General features: G+C 40.4%; 1 protein-coding gene across 1 annotated transcript; it reads left to right on the top strand.

Moving 5' to 3' along the window:
• The first annotated feature begins 780 nt into the window (after positions 1-780).
• YARS2 (tyrosyl-tRNA synthetase 2) lies at positions 781-21190 on the top strand. Its single transcript, XM_047066941.1, has 5 exons — positions 781-1559; positions 2356-2523; positions 17622-17777; positions 18083-18253; positions 19775-21190. Exons 1-5 carry the CDS (start codon positions 781-783, stop codon positions 19932-19934), a joined length of 1434 nt encoding a protein of 477 aa, XP_046922897.1. The 3' UTR covers positions 19935-21190.
• The last annotated feature ends 2 nt before the right edge of the window (positions 21191-21192 follow it).

Raw genomic sequence — 21192 nt, 5'->3', positions numbered from 1 at the left:
CAATAATAATAATAAACAATAAATAGGGTTTTGGAGCTGGATTCTATACCAGCCAACTGGCAGTGAGAACCCCATCCATGGTGAGGAGTACTGATAGCAATCGCCATGCTGTGAAAATGTGATCACCTATTTGATTCCAGTTATACTAAACCTGGTTACCTGTAACTGTTACATAATAAAACAGGGCTTTCTGCATTTATTGTATTGACTTTTCTCTCCCTATAGCTTGGACAAGACTGCCACCTCCTGGAGAAGCTGGTGCTCTCATCTACTTGGGGAATCACTCCGAAAATTGTTTGCGTCCCAACGCCCTCTCTCTCTCTCTCCTTTAAGTTAAAAAATTTCTAACCCATCACAACTGTGAACAAGTTTTTGCAATGAGCCAAGAATTCAAACCAATTTGCGCATCACAATTTCATGTTAAAATTTAAACAAACTCTGATGTTTGTAGAGCGCTTCGTAGGCGCCAAGGGCTTTAATTCTTAGTCCTCACAACAGCCCTCTGAAGTAGGAACTATTATCACAGGCAAACCTGCGGCACGAATGAGGAAATTAAGTATTAGCGAAGTTACACTGCAAACTAAGGAGAACCCCCGTTTACGTCGTCAAAACTCCAATGACTGCTGCGAACTCAAGCTCCGTAGCTAAGTGACCGGCTCGCCCCACCCGCGCATGCGCAGAAAAACACGGAAGCAATTTCCGTAGTAATTATGGGAGTCTGACACTGGGGGTGTGGCAAGGGCTCCAAAATCCCAGCATTCGCATCGTGCCGGTGTCAAGATGGCGGCCCCCATGTTCCGGTGCTTTTCCCGGGGCAGGTGGTTTGGGAGCCCAGGCACGTCAGGAGTCTTGTTCCTGGGACTGCGTGAGGCCCATTCGGGCGCTCAGGGGCTGCTGGCGGTGCAAAAGGCTCGAGGTCTGTTCAAGGAGTTCTTCCCCGAGAGGGGTACGAAGATTGAGCTCCCAGAGCTTTTCGACCGTGGAACGGGCAACTTTCCCCAGACCATCTACTGCGGTTTCGACCCCACGGCCGACTCGCTTCATGTGGGGCACCTGCTAGCTCTTCTGGGCCTGTTTCACTTCCAGCGAGCAGGCCACAACGTGATTGCGCTGGTGGGAGGTGCCACCGCGCGCCTGGGCGATCCGAGCGGCCGCACCAAGGAGCGCGAGGCCCTGGGCGCAGAACGCGTGCGAAGCAATGCGCGCGCCCTGCGCCAAGGCCTCGAGGCCATGGGTGCTAATCACCAGCAGCTCTTCGCGGATGGGCGGCCTTGGGGAAGCTTCATGGTACTGGATAATTCAGCCTGGTACCAGAAGCAGCACCTGGTGGACTTCCTATCCGCCGTAGGCGGCCACTTCCGCATGGGGACGCTCCTGAGCCGGTTGAGCGTCCAGACCCGACTCAAGAGTCCCGAGGGCATGAGCTTGGCCGAGTTTTTTTACCAGGTGCTCCAGGCTTATGATTTCTACTATCTGTTCCAACATTATGGATGCCGGGTCCAGCTGGGTGGATCTGATCAATTGGGCAATATCATGTCCGGATACGAGTTTATCCACAAGTAAGCGCCTTTAGACCCAGGAGAAATCGTGTGACCAAATAATTTACACCCGAATAGCCTACGATTCACTATTGGGATTGGGTAGTGACGCCCTTTTCAAGTCCTTTTTGGTTTTCTCCCCGTTAAGAGTCTGAAATGGTGTCGATGTGACAGGCTGATAATGAGAACTAACGGGCTGGATTAATGGTATTAGGTATGGAACATATTCTAGAACTCTGCAGGAAATACACCACCAGCCAGGATTCTGTGTTACTGAATTGAGAAACTGCTTTCCTTTGTTTATACTTGAATGGGATTGTGCCTCGGTGAGTAGTTTCTGCTTTAGCTGCACCTTCCATGAAGCTAGTATTAGTTTTTGGTTGGCATCGCAAAAAAATTGTTTTTCAACTCCAAATGTTTGGCAAATAATGTAGATTTTAATGACATTTTCTTAAGGGAGATGAACTCTGTAGTTCTAGCCTAGCCCATGTGCTACTCATTTTTAAAATCCCTTAAAGCATCCTTAGTGTCTCTACCTGACTCCTTACCCAGTTTTCTTTCCTTGTTTTCTTGGGCCTTTAAAGTTTTGAGGCCCTAGTTATACAGAAACTCCCCCAGAGTCACTGGTTCCATTGTAGTTGAGAATGACAAATGCCAAAACAGTGAGTGCTCTGAAAACAAGGGACAAACATTCAGATTTAGAAGGTAAAGGAAGTTTTCTCAGAGCAAGAGACCAGAATGAAATCTGAAGAACGATTAGCAAAACCTACCAACACTTGTGACTGAAGCGCATAATGAAGTTTTCCTTTATGCTTAGGTTGACTGGAGAAGACGTGTTTGGAATCACTGTTCCTCTAATTACAAGTACAACAGGAGCAAAATTGGGAAAGTCTGCTGGTAATGCTGTGTGGCTAAACAGAGATAAGACCTCTCCGTTTGAATTGTATCAATTCTTTGTCAGGCAGCAGGATGATTTGGTAGAAAGGTGCGTTCTTAATAGTGTGCTGAGAACAATTAAGTATATTAAGCTCATGGTATACTTTTAGCCATTGAATCTTTGTGTGCCTTTTATAGTTTTTTGTGTTTTGTTTTCACTTAGATTCTACTTAAGACACAGAACATTGCAATTTTAACTGTTCTAAACAAGTTTTTTGTTAGTTAAAGCAGAGAACTACCGTGACTCCTGAAAAACTTAGAGTCAAGTTTTGATATACTTCTAGTAAGTACTTAGGATGTTATCAGTTGCATAGTCTGGTTTTTTCACTCCTTTTATGGTCAACTTGACTAAACCTTATTTTACTCTTATCTCTAAAGTTTCTTTTCTTTACCATAACGTAGTACACACTTTGAAGATCCTTTTTTAAAAATGACTTTCTCGTTAATTCATTCACATTATCTTAAACCCTTCAAAGAATGTAATTGATGATAAAAATATACCTGCAACAAAGAAAAGGTGAATTTTACCAAAAATGATTTTTCCAGACTGAAAAATGTTTTATAATGAACTACAATAATTAAGATTTTTTTTCCTTCAGGTTTGTTTTCAACATATTTGATGATACAGTTTAGAGTTTTTATGTATCAAGAACTGACATCTTTTTGAATATTTCATTTTCTACTTGGCTCTGATGTATAAAAATAGAATTAATTTCTGTGTATTAACTGTGTGCCCAGCAACTCTGCTAAACTCTTATTAATTCTAATAATAATGTTTGGATTTTAAAGCAAAAGCTTAAATGTAAGGGTGAGAGACGAATGGAAAAAATTAGAGAATCCAGATAGACTCCAGCATCTATGGTCACTTAATGTCTGTGGCGCTGCAGAACAGTGGGATAAGACCATCTTTTCTTTCTTTCTTTCTTTCTTTTTTTTTTTTAATGTTTATTTATTTTTGAGAGAGAGACAGCTATGAGAGGGGAAGGGGCAGAAGGAAAGGGAGACACAGAATCCGAGGCAGGCTCTAGGCTCTGAGCTGTCAGTACAGAACCCAAGGCGGGGCTCGAACTCATCAACGATGAGATCATGACCTGAGCCACTCAGGTGCCCCAAGACTATATTTTCAATATATATCACTTGGATAATTAGATGCCTTATTTGAGGAAAATGGTGAAACTTAACCTCACACTGTATGCAAAAATCAATTCCAGGTAGATTGTCAACGTAATCTGTAACGAAAGCTAAATCATGTGTTCAGAGCATAAATAGGAAAATCTCTTCATAACTGGGATAGAGAAAGATTCTTATGTGAGATACAAAGAAAAAGATTGGTAAATTAGACAATTAAAATTGAGATCTACAGTTCTCCAAAAGCCACCATTAAGAGTAGAATACCAGTTACATGTACTAAAAGTACTAGCTATTCTGACAGGTATAAGGTGATCCCTCATTGTGGTCTTGATTTCCATTTCCCTTAGGATTAGTGATGTTGAGCATCTTGTTATATTGGACCATCAGTTTGTCTTTGGAAAAATGTCAGGTCCTCTGCTAATTTTTAAATTGGATTATTATTGGTGTTGACTTGTATGAGTTCTTTATATATCTTGGATCTTGTTGATCTATCATTTGCAAGTGTCTTCTTCCAGTCAGTAAGTCATTTTGTTGATGGTTTCCTTCTCTGTGTGAAAGCTTTCTATTTTGGTGTAGTATCAATAATTTATTTTTACTTTGTTTCCCTTGTCTGAGGAGACATATCTAGCAAAATGTCTAATTTCTAGAAAATGTCTAGAAAAAAAATGCTAAGGCCCATGAGATCACTGCCTATGTTTTCTTCTAGGAGTTTCATAGTGTCAGGTCTCAAATTTAGGTCTTTAATCCATTTTGAGTTTATTTTTATGTATGTTGTAAGAAAGTGGTCCAATTTCATACTTTTGCATGTAGCTGTCCAGTTTTCCTAGCACCATTTGTTGAAGAGACTTTCTTTTCTCCATTGTATTGTCTTGCCTCTTAGTGTCATAGATTCACTGACCATATAAGTGTGGGTTTATTTCTGGGCTTTCTATTCTCTTCTCTTGATCTATGTGTCTATTTTTCTGCCAGTACTTCATTCTGTTTGATTACTCTGGCTTTGTAATGTATTTTGAAATCTGAAAGTGTGATACCTCCAGCTTTGTTATTCTTTCTCCTGATTATTTTGGTGATTCTGGGTCTTTTGTGGTTCCATACAAATTTGAGGATTATTTGCTCTAGTTCTGTTAAAAATGCTGTTGGTATTTTGAGAGGGATAGCATTGAATCTATAGTTTGCTTTGTGTAGGATGGACATTTTAATAATATGAATTCTTTCCATGACCATAGACTATCTTTCCATTGTTTGTGTGATACTCAGTTTCTTTCATCAGTGTTTTATAGTTTTCACAGTACAAGACTTTAACCTCCTTGGTTGAGCATGGTAGTCTTTTAAGTAATCTCTACACCCAGCGTGGGGCTTGAACCCACAACCCCAAGATCAAGAGTTCCATGCTTTAGGGCCACCTGGGTGGCTCAGTTGGTTAAGCATCCGACTTCAGCTCAGGTCATGATCTCGTGGTTCATAAGTTCAAGACCCACATTGGGCTCTGTGCTGACAGCTCAGAGCCTAAAGCGTGCTTCAGATTGTGTGTCTCCCTCTCTGTCCCTCCCACACTCATTCATTCATTCATTCATTCTCTCTCTCTCTCTCTCAAAAATAAATAAAAACATTTAAAGAGAGAGAGAGAGATGCATGGTCTACTGACTGAGCCAGCCAGCACCCCTAAGCTTGGTAGTCTCTTATAATCCTTTGTATTTCTGTGGTGTCATTCGTATCTTTTCTCATTGCTGATTTTATGTATTTGAGTCCTCTTTTTCACTTGATGAATTTGGCAAAAGGTTTATCAGTTTTGTTTATCTTTTCAAAGAACCAGGTTTTGGTTTCACTTATCTTTTCATTTTTTTTTAAGTCGCTTTTCATTTATTTGCTCTGATCTTTATTATTTCTTTGCTTCTGCTAACTTTGGACTTTGTTCTTTTTCTAATTCCTTTGGTTGTAAGCTTAGATTGATATTTTTCTGGTTTCTTGAGAGAGGTCTGTATTGCTCTTAGAACTGCTTTTGCTATGTCCCAGAGATTTTGGGACATCATGCTTCCATTATATTTGTTTCCAGGTATTTTTAAATTTCCTCTCTGATTTCTTTGTTGACACATTGGTTATTTAGTAACATGTTACTCAGCCTCCACGTGTTTGTGTTTTTTCACATATTTTTTTGTAATTGATTTCTAGTTTCACACCTAAAAGAGGTTTGATATGATTTCAGTTTTCATAAATTTATTGAGACTTGTTTTGTGGCTTAACATATGACCTATCATAGACAATGTTCCATGTGCACTTGAAAAGAATGTGTATTCTTTTTTTTTTTTAATGTTTATTTATTTTTGAGAAGAGTGAGACAGAGCATGAGTGGGGGAGGAGAGAGAAAGAGGAAGACACAGAATCTGAAACAGGCTCCAGGCTCTGAGCTGTCAGCACAGAGCCTGATGCAGGGCTCAAACTCACAGACCATGAGATCATCACCTGAGCCGAAGCCAGACGCTTAACTGACTGAGCCACCCAGGCGCCCCAAGAATGTGTATTCTTTTGTTGGGATGGGATATTCTGTGTGTCTGTTAAGTCCATCTGGTCTATTATGTTGTTCAGAACCACTGGTTCCTTGATTTTTCTGCCTGGATGACCTATCCTTGGATGTAAGTGGGGTGTTAAAGTCCCATTCTATTATCGTATTGTTGATTTCTCCCTTTTATGTCCATTAATATTTGCTTTACATACTTAGGTGCTACCATTTTTGGCGCATAGAAATTTATGATTGTTCTATCTTTGTTGGGTTGATCCCTTTATCATTATGTTAATGCTCTTTTCTCTTGTTATAGTCCTTGTTTTAAAGTCTGTTTTGTCTGATACAAGTACTAATGCCGTGACTTTTTGTTTGTTTCCATTTTGATGGAATACTTGTCTCCATCTCTTCGTTTTCATTTTGTGTCTTTAGGTCAGAATGAGTGTCTCGTAGACAGCACGTAGATGTGTCTTGGGGTTTTTATCCATTCAATCAGCCTGTGTTTTTTGATTGGAGCTTATAGACCCTTAACATTTAAAGTAATTATTGATAGTTATATACTTAATGGCCATTTTGTTGTTTGATTGTTTTTGTAGTTCTTCTGTCCCTTCCTTTCTTGCTCTCTTCCCTTGTGATTTCATAACTTTCTTTAGTGTTATGCTTGAATTCTTTTTATTTTTTTCCGTATGTATTCTCTTTTCAAAGGTTTGTGGTTACCATGAGGTTCATATTTAACACCCTACATATATAGCAGTCTGTTTTAAGTTGATAGTCACTTAAGTTTGAATGCACTTACTATTTTTTTTAATGTTTTAATTTTTTTTTAATTTATTTTTGAGACAGAGAGAGACAGAGCATGAACAGGGGAGGGGCAGAGAGAGAGGGAGACACAGAATCGGAAGCAGGGTCCAGGCTCTGAGCCATCAGCCCAGAGCCCGATGCGGGGCTCGAACCCGCGGACCGCGAGATCGAGACCTGAGGTGAAGTCGGACGCTTAACCGACTGAGCCACCCAGGCGCCCCAGTGTTTTAATTTTTTGAGAGAGACAGAGCACAAGTAGGGGAGGAGCAGAGAGAGGGACACACAGAATCCAAAGCAGGCTCCAGGTTCTGAGCTGTCAGCACAGAGCCCAATGTGGATCTCAAACCCACAAACACAAGATCATGACCTGAGCTGAACTTGGATGCTTCACTCAGCCAACCAGGTGCTCCTGAACATGTTTAGAAAGCATTACATTTTTTTTTTTTAATTTTTTTTTTCAACGTTTATTTATTTTTGGGACAGAGAGAGACAGAGCATGAACAGGGGAGGGGCAGAGAGAGAGGGAGACACAGAATCGGAAACAGGCTCCAGGCTCCGAGCCATCAGCCCAGAGCCTGACGCGGGGCTCGAACTCACGGACCGCGAGATCGTGACCTGGCTGAAGTCTGACGCTTAACTGACTGCGCCACCCAGGCGCCCCAGAAAGCATTACATTTTTATTCACCTCCTCCACATTTTATGTATTTGTATGTTTTTATTTTTTGTACTGCTTAACCAATTATTGTAGATAAAATTGTTTTTACTGCTCTTGTCTTTGAACCTTCGCAATAGCTTTGTGATTGATCTGGTACCTTTACTATATATTTGCTTTCACCATTGAAATTGTCATAATTATTCTAAGTTTTAGTTATGGCCTCTTCTTTCCCACTTACAAAATTCCCTTGAACATTCTTGTAATGCTGGTTTAGTGGTGATGAATACCTTTAACTTTTGTTTATATGGGGAATTCTTTACCCCTCCTTCAGTTCTGAATGATAACCTTGCTGGGTAGAGTATTCTTAGTTGTAGTTTATTTCCTTTCATCATTTTGAATATACTGTGTGCTCCCTCTGGAGCCTGCAGTTTCTGCTGAAAAATCAGTTGATAGCCTTCTGGGAATTGCCTTGTACATCACTGTTTGCTTTTCTCTTCCCACTGTTAAGATTCTGTCCTTTTAGTTTTTGACATTTTAATTATAAATGTGTCTTGATATGGACTTCTTTGGGTTCATCTTATTTGGGGCTGTCTGTGTTTCCTGGATTCAGATGTCTGTTTCCTACCCCAGGTTAGGGAAATTTTTGGCTATTATGTCTTCAAATAAGTTTTCTCCCTTTCTCTCTGTTTTTTTTTTTTTTTGAACCCATATAATGTGAATGTTAGTATGCTTGTTGTGTCAGAGGTATGTGTTCTCAATTAATTCTGTATTACTAGGAATTATAGCTTAATTGGGGAAATCTGAGCGTTAAGGTTTTGAAGGTAAATGGTGAGATACCATTCATTATAGGCTAACTTACATACCAACCAAATGTGACTATTGAACGAGGAGACTCCATCTCAGTATCTTTAATAACAGGTTATAAGCTTTTAATGACCTGTTTAAATTGGTATTAGGGGGTGTTTACCATCTTGCCCACAGGAGGAAGAGTCACTGGCATCCACGTGGTAAATTCCACCAGGAATGCCAAGAACTTGGGCCTGTTCGATGTTGCATGGCATTATGTCAATGCATCCATGCCTATTGTAGGGAGGGAAAGGGCCAAGGAGGCCACCACCAGAAGGAGCCATTTGAAGTAAATGGCCCCTGTAGTTAGTTACATCTGAATGGATTTGTACACCTTTGATTGTTTTACTGGCAATTCTCTTTTAAGAATTTAGAGAGATTGTCTGGAATAACAGTGACTTGGGCCTTGATGTCTAATCAGACATTTTTTTTTAAATTCTACCAAATATTTATTTTATATAATTTATTGTCAAATTGGTTTCCATACAACACCCAGTGCTCATCCCACCAGGTGCCCTCCTCAATGCCCATCACCCACTTTCCCCCCCCCTCACCCCGCATCAACCCTCAGTTTGTTCTCAGTATTTAAGAGCCTCTTATGGTGTGCCTCCTTCCCTCTATGTAACTTTTTTCCCCCTTCCCCCGTCTTCTGTTATGTTTCTCAAGATCGATTTATGAGTGAAAACATATGGTGTCTGTCTTTCTCTGCCTGACTTACTTCACTTAGCATTACACTCTCCAGTTCCATCCACGTTGCTACAAATGGCCAGATTTCATTCTTTCTCATTGCCAAGTAGTATTCCATTGTATATATAAACCACATCTTTTTTATCCATTCGTCAGTTGATGGACATTTAGGCTCTTTCCATAATTTGGCTATTGTTGAAAGTGGTGCTATAAACATTGGGGTACATGTGCCCCTATGAATCAGCAGTCCTGTATCCATTGGGTAAATTCCTAGCAGTGCTATTACTGGGATTGGGCAGTTCTATTTTTAATTTTTTGAGGAACCTCCACACTGTTTTCCAGAGCAGCTGCACCAGTTTGCATTCCCACCAACGTGCAAGAGGGTTCCCATTTCTCCACATCCTCTCCAGCATCTATAGTCTCCTGATTTGTCTATTTTAGCCACTCTGACCAGCGTGAGGTGGAATCTCAGTGTAGTTTTGATTTGTATTTCCCTGATGAGCAGTGACATTGAACATCTTTTCATGTGCCTGTTGGCCATCTGGATGTCTTCTTTAGAGAAGTGTCTATTTATATCTTCCGCCCGTTTCTTCACTGGATTATTTGTTTTTCGGGTGTGGAGTTTGGTGAGTTCTTTATAGATTTTGGATACTAGCCCTTTGTCCAATATGTCATTTGCAAATATCTTTTCCCATTCTGTCAGTTGCCTTTTAGTTCTGTTGATTGTTTCCTTTGCAGTGCAGAAGCTTTTTATCTTGATGAGGTCCCAATAGTTCATTTTTGCTTTTAATTCCCTTGCCTTTGGAGATGTACCAAGTAAGGAATTGTTCCAGCAGAGGTCAGAGAGGTTTTTTTCCTGTTTTCTCCTCTAGGGTTTTGATGCTTTCCTGTCTCACATTCAGGTCCTTCATCCATTTTGAGTTTATTTTTGTGAATGGTGTAAGAAGGTGGTCTAGTTTCATTCTTCTGCATATTGCTGTCCAGTTCTCCCAGCACCATTTGTTAAAGAGACTCTCTTTTTTTCCATTGGATATTCTTTCCTGCTTTGTCAAAGATTAGTTGGCCGTACATTTGTGGGTCCAAATCTGGAGTCTCTATTCCATTGGTCTATGTGTCTGTTTTTGTGCCAATACCATACTGTCTTGATGATTACAGCTTTGTAGTAGAGGCTAAGTCTGGGATTGGGATGCTTCCCGCTTTGGTTTTCTTCTTCAAAATTACTTTGGCTATCAGGGTCTTTTGTGGTTCCATACAGACTTTAGGATTGCTTGTTCTAGCTTCGAGAAGAATGCTGGTGCAATTTTGATTGGGATTGCATTGAATGTGTAGATTGCTTTGGGTAGTATTGACATTTTGACAATATTTATTCTTGCAACCCATGAGCACGGAATGTTTTTCCATTTCTTTGTGTCTTCTTCAATTTCCTTCATAAGTTTTCTATAGTTTTCAGTATACAGATCTTTTACGTCTTTGGTTAGGTTTATTCCGAGGTATTTTATGCTTCTTGGTGCAATTGTGAATGGGATCAGTTTCTTTATTTGTCTTTCTGTTGCTTCATTATTGGTGTATAAAAATGCAACTGATTTCTGTACATTAATGTTATATCATGCAATTTTGCTGAATTCATGTATCAGTTCTAGCAGACTTTTGGTGGAATCTATCGGGTTTTCCATGTAGAATGTCATGTGATCTGCAAAAAGTGAAAGCTTGACTTCATCTTTGCCAATTTTGATGCCTTTGATTTCCTTTTGTTGTCTGATTGCTGATGCTAGAACTTCCAACACTATGTGAAACAACAGCAGTGAGAGTGGACATCCCTGTCGTGTTCCTGATCTCACTGGGAAAGCTCTCAGTTTTTCCCCGTTGAGGATGGAATTAGCTGTGGGCTTTTCATAAATGGCTTTTATGATGTTAAGTATGTTCCTTCTATCCCGACTTTCTCGAGGGTTTTTATTAAGAAAGGATGCTGAATTTTGTTAAAGGCTTTTTCTGCATCGATGGACAGGATCTTATGGTTCTTTTCTTTTATTAATGTGATGTATCACATTGATTGATTTGCAAATATTGAACCAGCCCTGCAGCCCAGAAATGAATCCCACCTGATCATGGTGAATGATTCTTTTTATATGCTGTTGAATTCGATTTGCCAGTATCTTGTTGAGAATTTTTGCATCCATATTCATCAGGGATATTGGCCTGTAGTTCTCTTTTTTTGCTGGGTCTCTGTCTGGTTTAGGAATCAAAGTGATGCTGGCTTCATAGAATGAGTCTGGAAGTTTTCCTTCCCTTTCTATTTTTGGAACAGCTTGAGAAGGATAGGTATTAACTCCGCTTTAACTGTCTGGTAGAATTCTCCAGGGAAGCCATCTGGTCCTGGACTTGTATTTGTTGGGAGATTTTTGATAACTGATTTAATTTCTTCACTGGTTATGGGTCTGTTCAAATTTTCTGTTTCTTCCTGTTTGAGTTTTGGAAGTCTGTGGGTGCTTAGGGTCTTTGTCCATTTCTTCCAGGTTGTCCAATTTGTTGGCATATAATTTTTCATAGTATTCCCTGATAATTGCTTGTATTTCTGAGGGATTGGTTGTAATAATTCCATTTTCATTTGTGATTTTATTATTTGGGTACTCTCCCTTTTCTTTTTGAGAAGCCTGGCTAGAGGTTTATCAATTTTATTTTTTCAAAAAACCAACTCTTGGTTTCATTGATCTGCTCTACTGTTTTTTTAGATTCTAAATTGTTTATTTATGCTCTGATCTTTATTATTTCTCTTCTTCTGCTGGGTTTGGGGTGTCTTTGCTGTTTTGCTTCTAGTTCCTTTAGGTGTGCTGTTAGATTCTGTATTTGAGATTTTTCTTATTTCTTGAGGTAGGCCTGGATTGCAATGTATTTTCCTCTCAGTACTGCCTTTGCTGCATCCAAAAGGGTTTGGATTGTTGTATTTTCATTTTCATTTGTTTCCATATATCTTTTAATTTCTTTAATTGCCTGGTTGACCCGTTCATTCTTTAGTAGGATGCTCTTTAACCTCCATGTTTTTGGAGGTTTTCCAGACTTTTTCCTGTGATGGATTTCAAGTTTCATAGCATTGTGATCTGAAAGTGTGCATGGTATGATCTCAATTCTTTTATACTTATTAAGGGCTGTTTTGTGACTCAGTATGTGATCTGTCTTGGAGAATGTTCCATGTGCACTAGAGAAAAAAGTATATTCTGTTGCTTTGGGATGCAGAGTTCTAAATATATCTGTCAAGTCCATCTGATCCAATGTATCATTCAGGGCCCTTGTTTCTTTATTGATTCTCTGTCTAGATGATCTATCCATTGTTGTAAGTGTAGTATTAAAGTCTCCTGCAATTACCACATTCTTATCAATAAGGTTGCTTATGTTTGTGATTGTTTTATATATTTGGGGGCTCCGGTATTCGGCGCATAGACATTTATAATTGTTAGCTCTTCCTGATGGATAGACCCTGTAATTATTATATAATGCCCTTCTTCATCTCTTGTTACAGCCTTTAATTTAAAGTCTAGTTTGTCTGATATAAGTATGGCTACTCCAGCTTTCTTTTGACTTCCAGTAGCATGATAGATAGTTCTCCATCCCCTCACTTTCAATCTGAAGGTGTCCTCAGGTCTAAAATGAGTCTCTTGTAGACAGCAAATACATGGGTCTTGTTTTTTTTTTTTATCCATTCTGATACCCTATGTCTTTTTGTTGGAGCATTTAGTCCATTTATATTCAGTGTTATTATTGAAAGATACAGGTTTAGAGTCATTGTGATGTCTGTAGGTTTCATGCTTGTAGTGATGTCTTTGGTACTTTGTGGTTCTTGCAACATTTCACTCACAGAGTCCCCCTTAGGGACATTTTCATTGACCCAGGGGACTACCAGAGTGGTATAGGGGCCACTGTCTCTGGGAGGTGGGATGATGAGTCCTGGGGAGCCACCAACTCCCTGCGGTAGAGGCTTAGGTGGCTGCCAGCCCTGGGTTTTAGAGAAGAGGTCAGACGCAGTTGCAGAGACTGGGTTCAAGTCAGGATGGATGGCAGCTGAGTGGCAAGAGGGTGGATGGCCGAAGGGGGCTATAGATGGGAGAATGCTGGTGTTAGGATCTAGAGTTTAGAGACTGGCTGTCTAGATACTAAGTGGCCAGGAACACTGAGATTTTGTAACTCCCAGAAGAGGTTAACCTGTGTGTTTTCATAAAGGGCAAAATTAAGTTGAGGATTTATTGGAGTTGGGAGCCCTTTTTGTTGAGGGAAATTTGTTCAAGGGGGCAGCGGGAGTAGAAGGGCATAGATCTGAAGTGTCCAGGTACCTGGATAGTAACCTCCTCCATGTCTAGCAACCATGCCCGTACCCCCCAGTGCTTTTCAAATGGTTTCAGCAGTCCACTAAAATTAGTAGCACTGCCCTGTAGTTAGGGGGAACGCCTTATAGAGTAATAATCTGGACTCGGGGTCACTTGAGGCCTCGTCAGGTTTAGAAATGAAGAGGGTGTCATTCGGGTCACTATGGTCATTGAAATGATAAACATACGGGACCACGCCAACTTTGCTGCAGGAGACAGGCCTAGTCTAATGTTTCCCGTTCACTGTGAGCCTTAGCTTTAGTGATTTCTGTGAGGAAAGGATGAGCACAGCACCAGGCAGTAAATATCCAGGGTGGGGGGATAGGTACAGATATCCGTGGCTCTGGGGGCTCCATCTTCCTTTACCTGTCCTCATCCTCATCAGTGGCCTCAGCAACCAGGTCAGCTTTTCCTTTGGTACCAGGGGCATCCCCTGAGACATGTTGCTTTGTTCTATCCCATTTGGGGAGGAAAGCCTAGGGGGCTCAGGATGTGGTATCTCAAAGGAAACAGACATGTAGCTGGACTGTTCTCTGAGAAGATTATAGATTTTAGGGTCTTCAGAGAGACTGGCCTGTTGTGCAGTTCAGCCATGAGTAACAGTTTTCAATCACAGGCCACAAACCTGTAATAGCCAGTTAGCTTCCTTCTATCCTTCCTGCTGCACAAAGTCTTTAAGGTTAGAATTTCAGTTAAGGCATCATTTCTGATGCCTTAATTGTTACTTTCTGATTTTCTTCATTACGTTGATCTTACGTGTTGTTACCAGAAAAAGTTTGTGGAAAATGTCCCTGTGAGCCCTCTTCATAAGTGGCTGCATTCCTTTCCAGGGTGTCCCAGTTGCCCTCCCCAGGATTGGGATCTGCCTCCACTAGCGCAGTGTACACGGGACCTTTGGGAAAGCCCTGGCTTTCCTATTGGTGCAAATAGCAGAGCCTTGGCATGTTGGTACCTAGTGGCACTAAGCAATGCCCAGGAAGCTTTCATCTCTGTTAAATAAATTTTGCATTTATTTGGAGCTGATGTACCTCCTCTGGGGTCTTAAGAGGCACTGGCATAAGATGTTCAGGACATTTGTGTTTGTCTATTAATTGTTTAGCAATATCACACCGGAGACTGGACTTATGATATCCCATGGGGTTAGGAAGACAAAGTGATGGTGAGTGTAGCGGCCATGTGGGGACAGCAAGCCTCAGTGAATGTCTCCTTTCATGGTGCCCTTGGTTTCCTGTTACAAGGCTGTTCTGTGTATCTGGGTTAGGGCACATAGTCCCACTGTGACCCACCACTCAGTGGTCACTAGGGGAGTTCTCACTCCTCCTTATCTACTGGAGTACCCTTTCCTCGGTACCATTAGCCCAAAGCCTCATCTTGGGCAGCAATCACAGCCTTGGGATTCACTCTGCCTTCACTAGCTGTCCTTGGCCCAAGGCAGGGAGGACCCTCATGTACATTAGTAGTCAGTAAAGGCCTTTATAATTAGTGGTCTTATCATCTCATTAGTCCATATAGCCTAAATCACATTGCACTGGAGAGTGAATTATTATGGTAGCAGTGACAGGAAACACACAGCAGAGGCAATATGCAGAAGCACAGAAGAGTGCAGTAGACCTCCAGCAAGTGGTGCTGCCTTCCCAAATGGTGTTACCATCTGGGTTAGCCAGTCACAGTTAGTAAGGTGGTTGAAGCTGGGGGTGGTGCATGGGTGGCTCAGTCTGTTGGGCTCCAACTCTTGATTTCGGCTCAGGTCAGGATCTCATGGTTTGTGAGTTCAAGCCCTCATTAAGGTCTATGCTGATGACGCAGAGACTGCTTGGGATTCTGCCTCCGTATCTCTCTGCCCCTCCCCTGCTTGCTCGTTCTCTCTCTCTTTCTCAAAACAAATACAAATAAACTTTGAAGGGGACGCCTGGGTGGCTCAGTCGGTTAAGCGTCTGACTTCAGCTCAGGTCACCATCTCGCGGTCTGCGGGTTCGAGCCCCGCGTCGGGCTCTGGGCAGATGGCTCAGAGCCTGGAGCCTGCTTCCGATTCTGTGTCTCCCTCTCTCTCTGCCCCTCCCCCGTTCGTGCTGTGTCTGTCTCTGTCTCAAAAATAAATAAACGTTAAAAAAAAATTAAAAAAAAAAAACTTTGAAGAAAAAAAAGATAGTTGAAGCTAAACGCGTTCTCGTAGGTTAACTACAAGTGCTATCATCACACAGTCCCCTTGACTGTACCATCTACCAACTGTTTGGCTCTCAGCCTATTGATAGTGGTGCCAGCGGTTAGAAATGCCAGGGGACACTCACCTGGGCTGACTACTTGTGGCTGCGCTTAGAGATGGTTCCCTGAGCCGAGTGCCTCTTGTGAGTTCGTCTTGTGGCTAGACTTGCCTTAAGGGTTCTTACAATTGCAGGATGCACCTCAGCCACAACCATCAGAGAACTTCGAAAAACAAGATTTATGACTCAGAAGTTCTGGAGGGTCTGTGGCATTCTGGGGTCTCAGATAGGGAGAGAGAGAGGAAGAGAGTGTGGTCCAGGGGCTCTGCATTATTGGGATGAAGGGTGAAGTGCCTAAGAACTTTGTGAGTTCATTCTTTATTGGCAAATTTAAAACAGCAGAAATTAGGAAGTGGGAAGGGAGAAACAGCATCACTCAAGCGGCCAGTTATCTAGGTTACCCAGAGCTTTCTTAAAGAGGAGCTTCATGCGTGTCAGTAGTCTGGTGCTTTGTCTAGTTGACTTGCTGCTAGCTGTGGCATGCAGTATGTTTATTTGAGGTGGAGGGCTTTGAAATGCATGCCTTGGTTGTCAGAGGGTTAATGTCAGGTACCGATGCTACACTTACAGAACTACTTAGGAAAAATATGTGTCTCTGCTTATTAAACCTGTATTTGTACATAACCTGTGACGCAGCAGTTCCTCTCCTGGGTATGTCCCCAAAAGAAATCAGTGCACACAGGCACCAAGAGAAATATATGGGAATATTCATAGCAGCATTATCAGTAATTGTCCAAGAGTAGAAACAACACAGAATAAATAAATATATCGTGGAAACAGTCACAGCACAGAATGCTGTACGTGACAGCTGTTCACACAACCACATGGATGAACCTCTTACTAAACATAATCATCTGCCAGAAAAGCCAAACACAAAAATGTATTCTGTATGATTCCGTTTATATAAAGCCTGAAAACAGGCAAAACAAAGTGAAGCTGTTTACGGAGGGGTACTGAAATGGTAAAAGTATAAAGAAGAATAAGTGATGATTTTGAAAGGCGAAGGAGTGGTTAATTTGGAGAGGAAGGGGATGTGATAAATTTGGGCTTCGGTGGGTGGAGGCAATGATGTATTTCTAGGCAGGTGATGGTAGATGTTTGCTTTCTGATTCATTAAACTATGTGATTTGCATACTTTTCTATGTCTTTCTATGTGTTTTATTTTAAAAAGAGGATACACAAAATAGTATGTCAGGAAGTTACAAATTTTTTATGTATGGGCACATATACATAAAAGTACTAAAACATCCCTAGGAAGGATGGGCACAAATTTAGATTAGCTTCTCTCTGTGGGCGAGGAGGGGAATATGGTAGTGCTGGGATCTAGAGCTGTACTTTTCTTTTACAAAAAGAAAGGTCTGGAACAAAGATGGCAAAATAGTAACATCCTCAGTGTGGGTGGTATGTGCACGGGTGTCTTTTTTGGGTACTTTTCTTCGTGTTTATTTTTCATAATTAAAAATAAATTTAAAGGGGCACCTGGGTGGTTCAGTTGGTTAAGCATCTGTCTCCTCACTTCGGCTCAGGTCACGATCTCAGGGTCGTGGGATCGAGCCCTGCGTTGGGTTCTGTGCTGACAGCGCTGAGCCTGTTGGGATTCTCTGTCCCTCTACCACCTGCTTCTCTCTCTCACTTGATCTTAGCCAAAAGGCCGAGAAGTGTTGCTTCTCTCTCTCGATGAATGAATGAATGAATTTAAAAGTAGGCAGGATGGCTTCTGATTCTGTGTCTCCCTCTCTCTCTCTGCCCCTCCCCCGTTCATGCTCTGTCTCTCTCTGTCTCAAAAATAAAATAAACGTTAAAAAAAAAATTTTAAAAAAAAGGGCAGGATGATTTTTAAAGGGTAAGGGAGTTAGAGATAAAAATTAGATATGTTATTTATATATACCTAACACTGTATTTTTTGCCCCAAAGGTACCTGAAGCTCTTCACTTTTCTGCCCCTTCCAGAGATTGACCACATAATGCAGCTGCATGAGAAAGAGCCAGAAAAGCGGGGTCCTCAGAAACGACTTGCTGCAGAAGTTACAAAGCTTGTTCATGGACAAGAAGGGCTGGCTTCTGCTAAAAGGTGGCCTTTTAGAATAACTAAAAGTGGATAAAGTTAATGTAATTAATAGACTTGAGAAAATTCATTAGGGTTGTTATTTACCACTAACAAGAATTGTCAGTGGTTGACCTAAGTACTGTAGAATAGCTTCTGTTGGAAAGAAAGATCACCTTGAATTAAGTGTAAATTATGTAAGATAAACGTTGCTGTTTCAAAACCTTTCAGTGTGGAACATAATGAATGGCCACTCCATAATTGGTTACTGGGTACTAGCCCATGTGTCTGGATAAGCGCTCACGTGATGTGGTTCTCATTGTGTATTTCAGGTGTACTCAAGCCCTTTACCATAGTAGCATAGACGCACTGGAGGTCATGTCTGATCAAGAGCTAAAAGAGCTGTTTAAAGAAGCTTCGTTTTCTGAACTAGTTCTTGACCCAGGAACAAGTGTCCTAGATACATGCCGCAAAGCAAATGCCATTCCAGATGGTCCCCGAGGGTAAGATTATTTAACTTTTAGATTCACAGTTAATTCGGCAATAAATGTTACAGTTCACAGCATGTGTTTCCAGAAGGTGTTTTCCTGATAATGCTTCAATGGGGTCTCATTTCTGGCAGAAGTTAATCCCAGAATACAGTGAAAACGGAGTACTTATTGTCAAAAATCCTTCAAATTTCTATAAAATCTGGTACTACTATACCGTCTCTCCTTAAGTCTAACTCAGTTTCTCCTCAGCATTGGAAAGGACTCTGTTTAAGGGACCACAGGGGTTACTGAACTTTTCTAGTGGTTTATTTACTGATACTGGAAATTGTACCACTAAAGATGACACCGTATCTGATTCTGACAGAGTTCTTAAGTAACACTGACATTTGTTTACATTGTATAAGCTGAGTAAGATTGGCTTGTACATTTAAACAAAATGTAGAAATTGATCTGTAAACTGTAGCAAATAGCCCAAAATAACACTTCCTAAGAGAAAGAAATTTGTCCTTAAACAGAAGATGTTTTACTGTAATTTTATAAAACCATGGGTTGTAGCATTTTTTTTCATTTGGTAACACATTAAGAGAAAATGAACATTTGCCTTTCACAAGGACTTCCAAGGCCTTTCATACTCTAGACCTCTTTTCTTCTCAGAGTTCACTGCTTTCTAGCTACTCCCCATGTTCCCTCACCGTTTGTGAAATTTACTGCTACTCTCCAGTTTACATGTCTCTTCTTTCAGGAAAATTTCCAACCCCCACCCACCCAGTGTGCTCCTAGAGCAACCTTTCCTGGGGCTTTATAGCATTTAATCACTGTAATTATTTATTTGTCTGGATTACCCCACTAGTTTTCGGTAGTAAAGGCTCTATGAATGTTTATAGAATGAACTGGGCCATAAATAATGTGAGTAAAACCTATTTACATATGCCATCAAAAAATTGTTGCTAAACTGGAATTAGATAAGCTACTGATTTTCCATTTCTGAAATCAGCCCATTTCACTTTTCTAAAAAAGTTCTGCTTTTTAACATTTTAACAAAATGTGCTATTATTTGCATAGTCTCAGAATAGAATTTCCAAGGTTCTTCCAGTTTCATAAGCAAGTTTTCTAAAGGTTTTTGTAATAGCATATATAGTTGTGACTTGTAGCTCATGGAAGCTCATTAAAAGCAGCATTGCCCTTTTTCTGTCGGGAGGCTTCTTTTCTGTAAGCCCCTACTCAAAGTGTGGGGAGGGGGGGAATTGGCTTGAGAAAGTGATTCTGTTACTCATTTTTAAATCACTACCAACTGAATAGTTCTATATAGAGCTGTGGGATATCCCAGCTTTTTCTCTACTAAGTAAGAAACTGTGCCTTAAATCTCCTTTAGAAGAGCATTTAAGGGGGGCAGATATCTAGAGTGAACATAAAGGTAACAATTCACTGCTAAGTGGTTTTAGTTGGACAGCCTCTGAAATATAAATGAAATATCATTGGGAGAGGTGAGTGGTGATGGATTTATCTAATTAACTAAAACACTGTTATTTTTAGGTATCGGATGATAACAGAAGGTGGAGTCAGTATAAATCACAGACAAGTAACAAATCCTGAGAGTGTTTTAGTCGTTGGACAACATATTCTTAAGAATGGACTTTCATTACTTAAAATAGGAAAAAGGAATTTCTACATTATAAAATGGCTTCAGCTATGATGAAAAATCCTTCTGGTGGTTCAGACGTATCCATCTCATTCTCAAGATGTACCAAAGGTTGGCTCCAGAACTTATACTTTCGTTCACACAAGGCAAACAACAGAGAATGGAGTATACTTTAGGCCTCAGAGTGTGAGTAATTTCATTATTTATATAGGTTGATTAATGTGTAATGATGGGGTATTTTGTTTCCTGATCTGCAGGTATTAAGGACTACCATAGAAAACCATAATTGCCAAGGATAATCTCTTTTAAAAATCCTATTTCATGAAATAACTATTGTATCCTTCTTGCGCTCTTTTTAGAGATGAGGAAGAACAGTGAAAAAGAGGGCAGAATAAGGACTCTTGGATGCTTTTATATCCAAGTGTCTATCTTCCTGACCTTACTAACACCAGCAGCATCCGCAGTGGTCACATTAGAGATGTGAAATACGGTATTGCAAACTGTAGATTTCTGAATTTTTTGCCATTTAGGAAGCAAATACAGTTCTCCTTAAGAAGAAAAGTATTACACAAAGCCCTAGTTGGGAGTAGAAATTACAGTAGAAAGTTTCACCAGTACTTTTGAGAAAGTTTCCAGTTCAGTTTTCCAGTCTCTTACCTGTGTTTCAGTATAAATTTACTCACAGCCTTGTTTTGCCAGATTACTAAGGTAGCAATATTTTATAAATTTGGAAACTTAAGTTTCAGCTTCTGTCCCCAAGCAGATTACAACTTGAGATAAACTGAAAAGTAACTAGAGAGAAAATAGCGGCAAATATAGTATCAAATACCCCATCATATGAGAATATCAAAGTAATTCTTCTGGTAAGGGAAGTCTTCAGGTCACACTTAAAGGATTTATAACGAGACCTAGTTAAGCTGTACATACATTAGGCAAGTCAATTCTCAGAACTGTTTCTACATGTGAAAAATCAAGGTAGTTATCATCCCTATTTCCCTGAGGACCAAGTGAAACATAAATACAAATGGTTCATAATCCGGTTCCTTCCTGAAAACCTTACAGGCAGCAAAGCATGGCTTTAGTGTTCAAATTCTAGCCATTTACTACCTGGGATACTTGAAACAAATCACTAGCCTGATATGTAAAAATGGAGATGTAATCATAGCTTTGTGAATTGTGAGATTGCGTAGGAAAAAAGTTGTAAAACTTTTCATATAGCATAAGCTGTCTTATGTTCCAATTAGATTTATATGTTAAAAAGCTAGTAGATCTAAATTTTTCCCTGGAAGCAAAGTTAGGAAGAATTGACTTA

The sequence above is a fragment of the Lynx rufus genome, unplaced genomic scaffold (genome assembly GCF_022079265.1).
Source record: "Lynx rufus isolate CCGP_SWC_20201006 ecotype Redwood Valley unplaced genomic scaffold, mLynRuf1.p SCAF_7, whole genome shotgun sequence".
NCBI classification, from domain to species: Eukaryota; Metazoa; Chordata; class Mammalia; order Carnivora; family Felidae; genus Lynx; species Lynx rufus.
This window is presented reverse-complemented; position numbering and strand designations above follow the sequence as displayed.

Excerpts from the sequence above, each read along its gene's own strand:
- YARS2 (XM_047066941.1), top strand. The coding sequence starts at position 781 with ATGGCGGCCCCCATGTTCCGGTGCTTTTCCCGGGGCAGGTGGTTTGGG. Across the intron at positions 1,560-2,355 it reads GGATACGAGTTTATCCACAA|GTTGACTGGAGAAGACGTGT; the intron begins GTAAGCGCCTTT and ends CTTTATGCTTAG. Across the intron at positions 17,778-18,082 it reads GGGCTGGCTTCTGCTAAAAG|GTGTACTCAAGCCCTTTACC; the intron begins GTGGCCTTTTAG and ends TGTGTATTTCAG.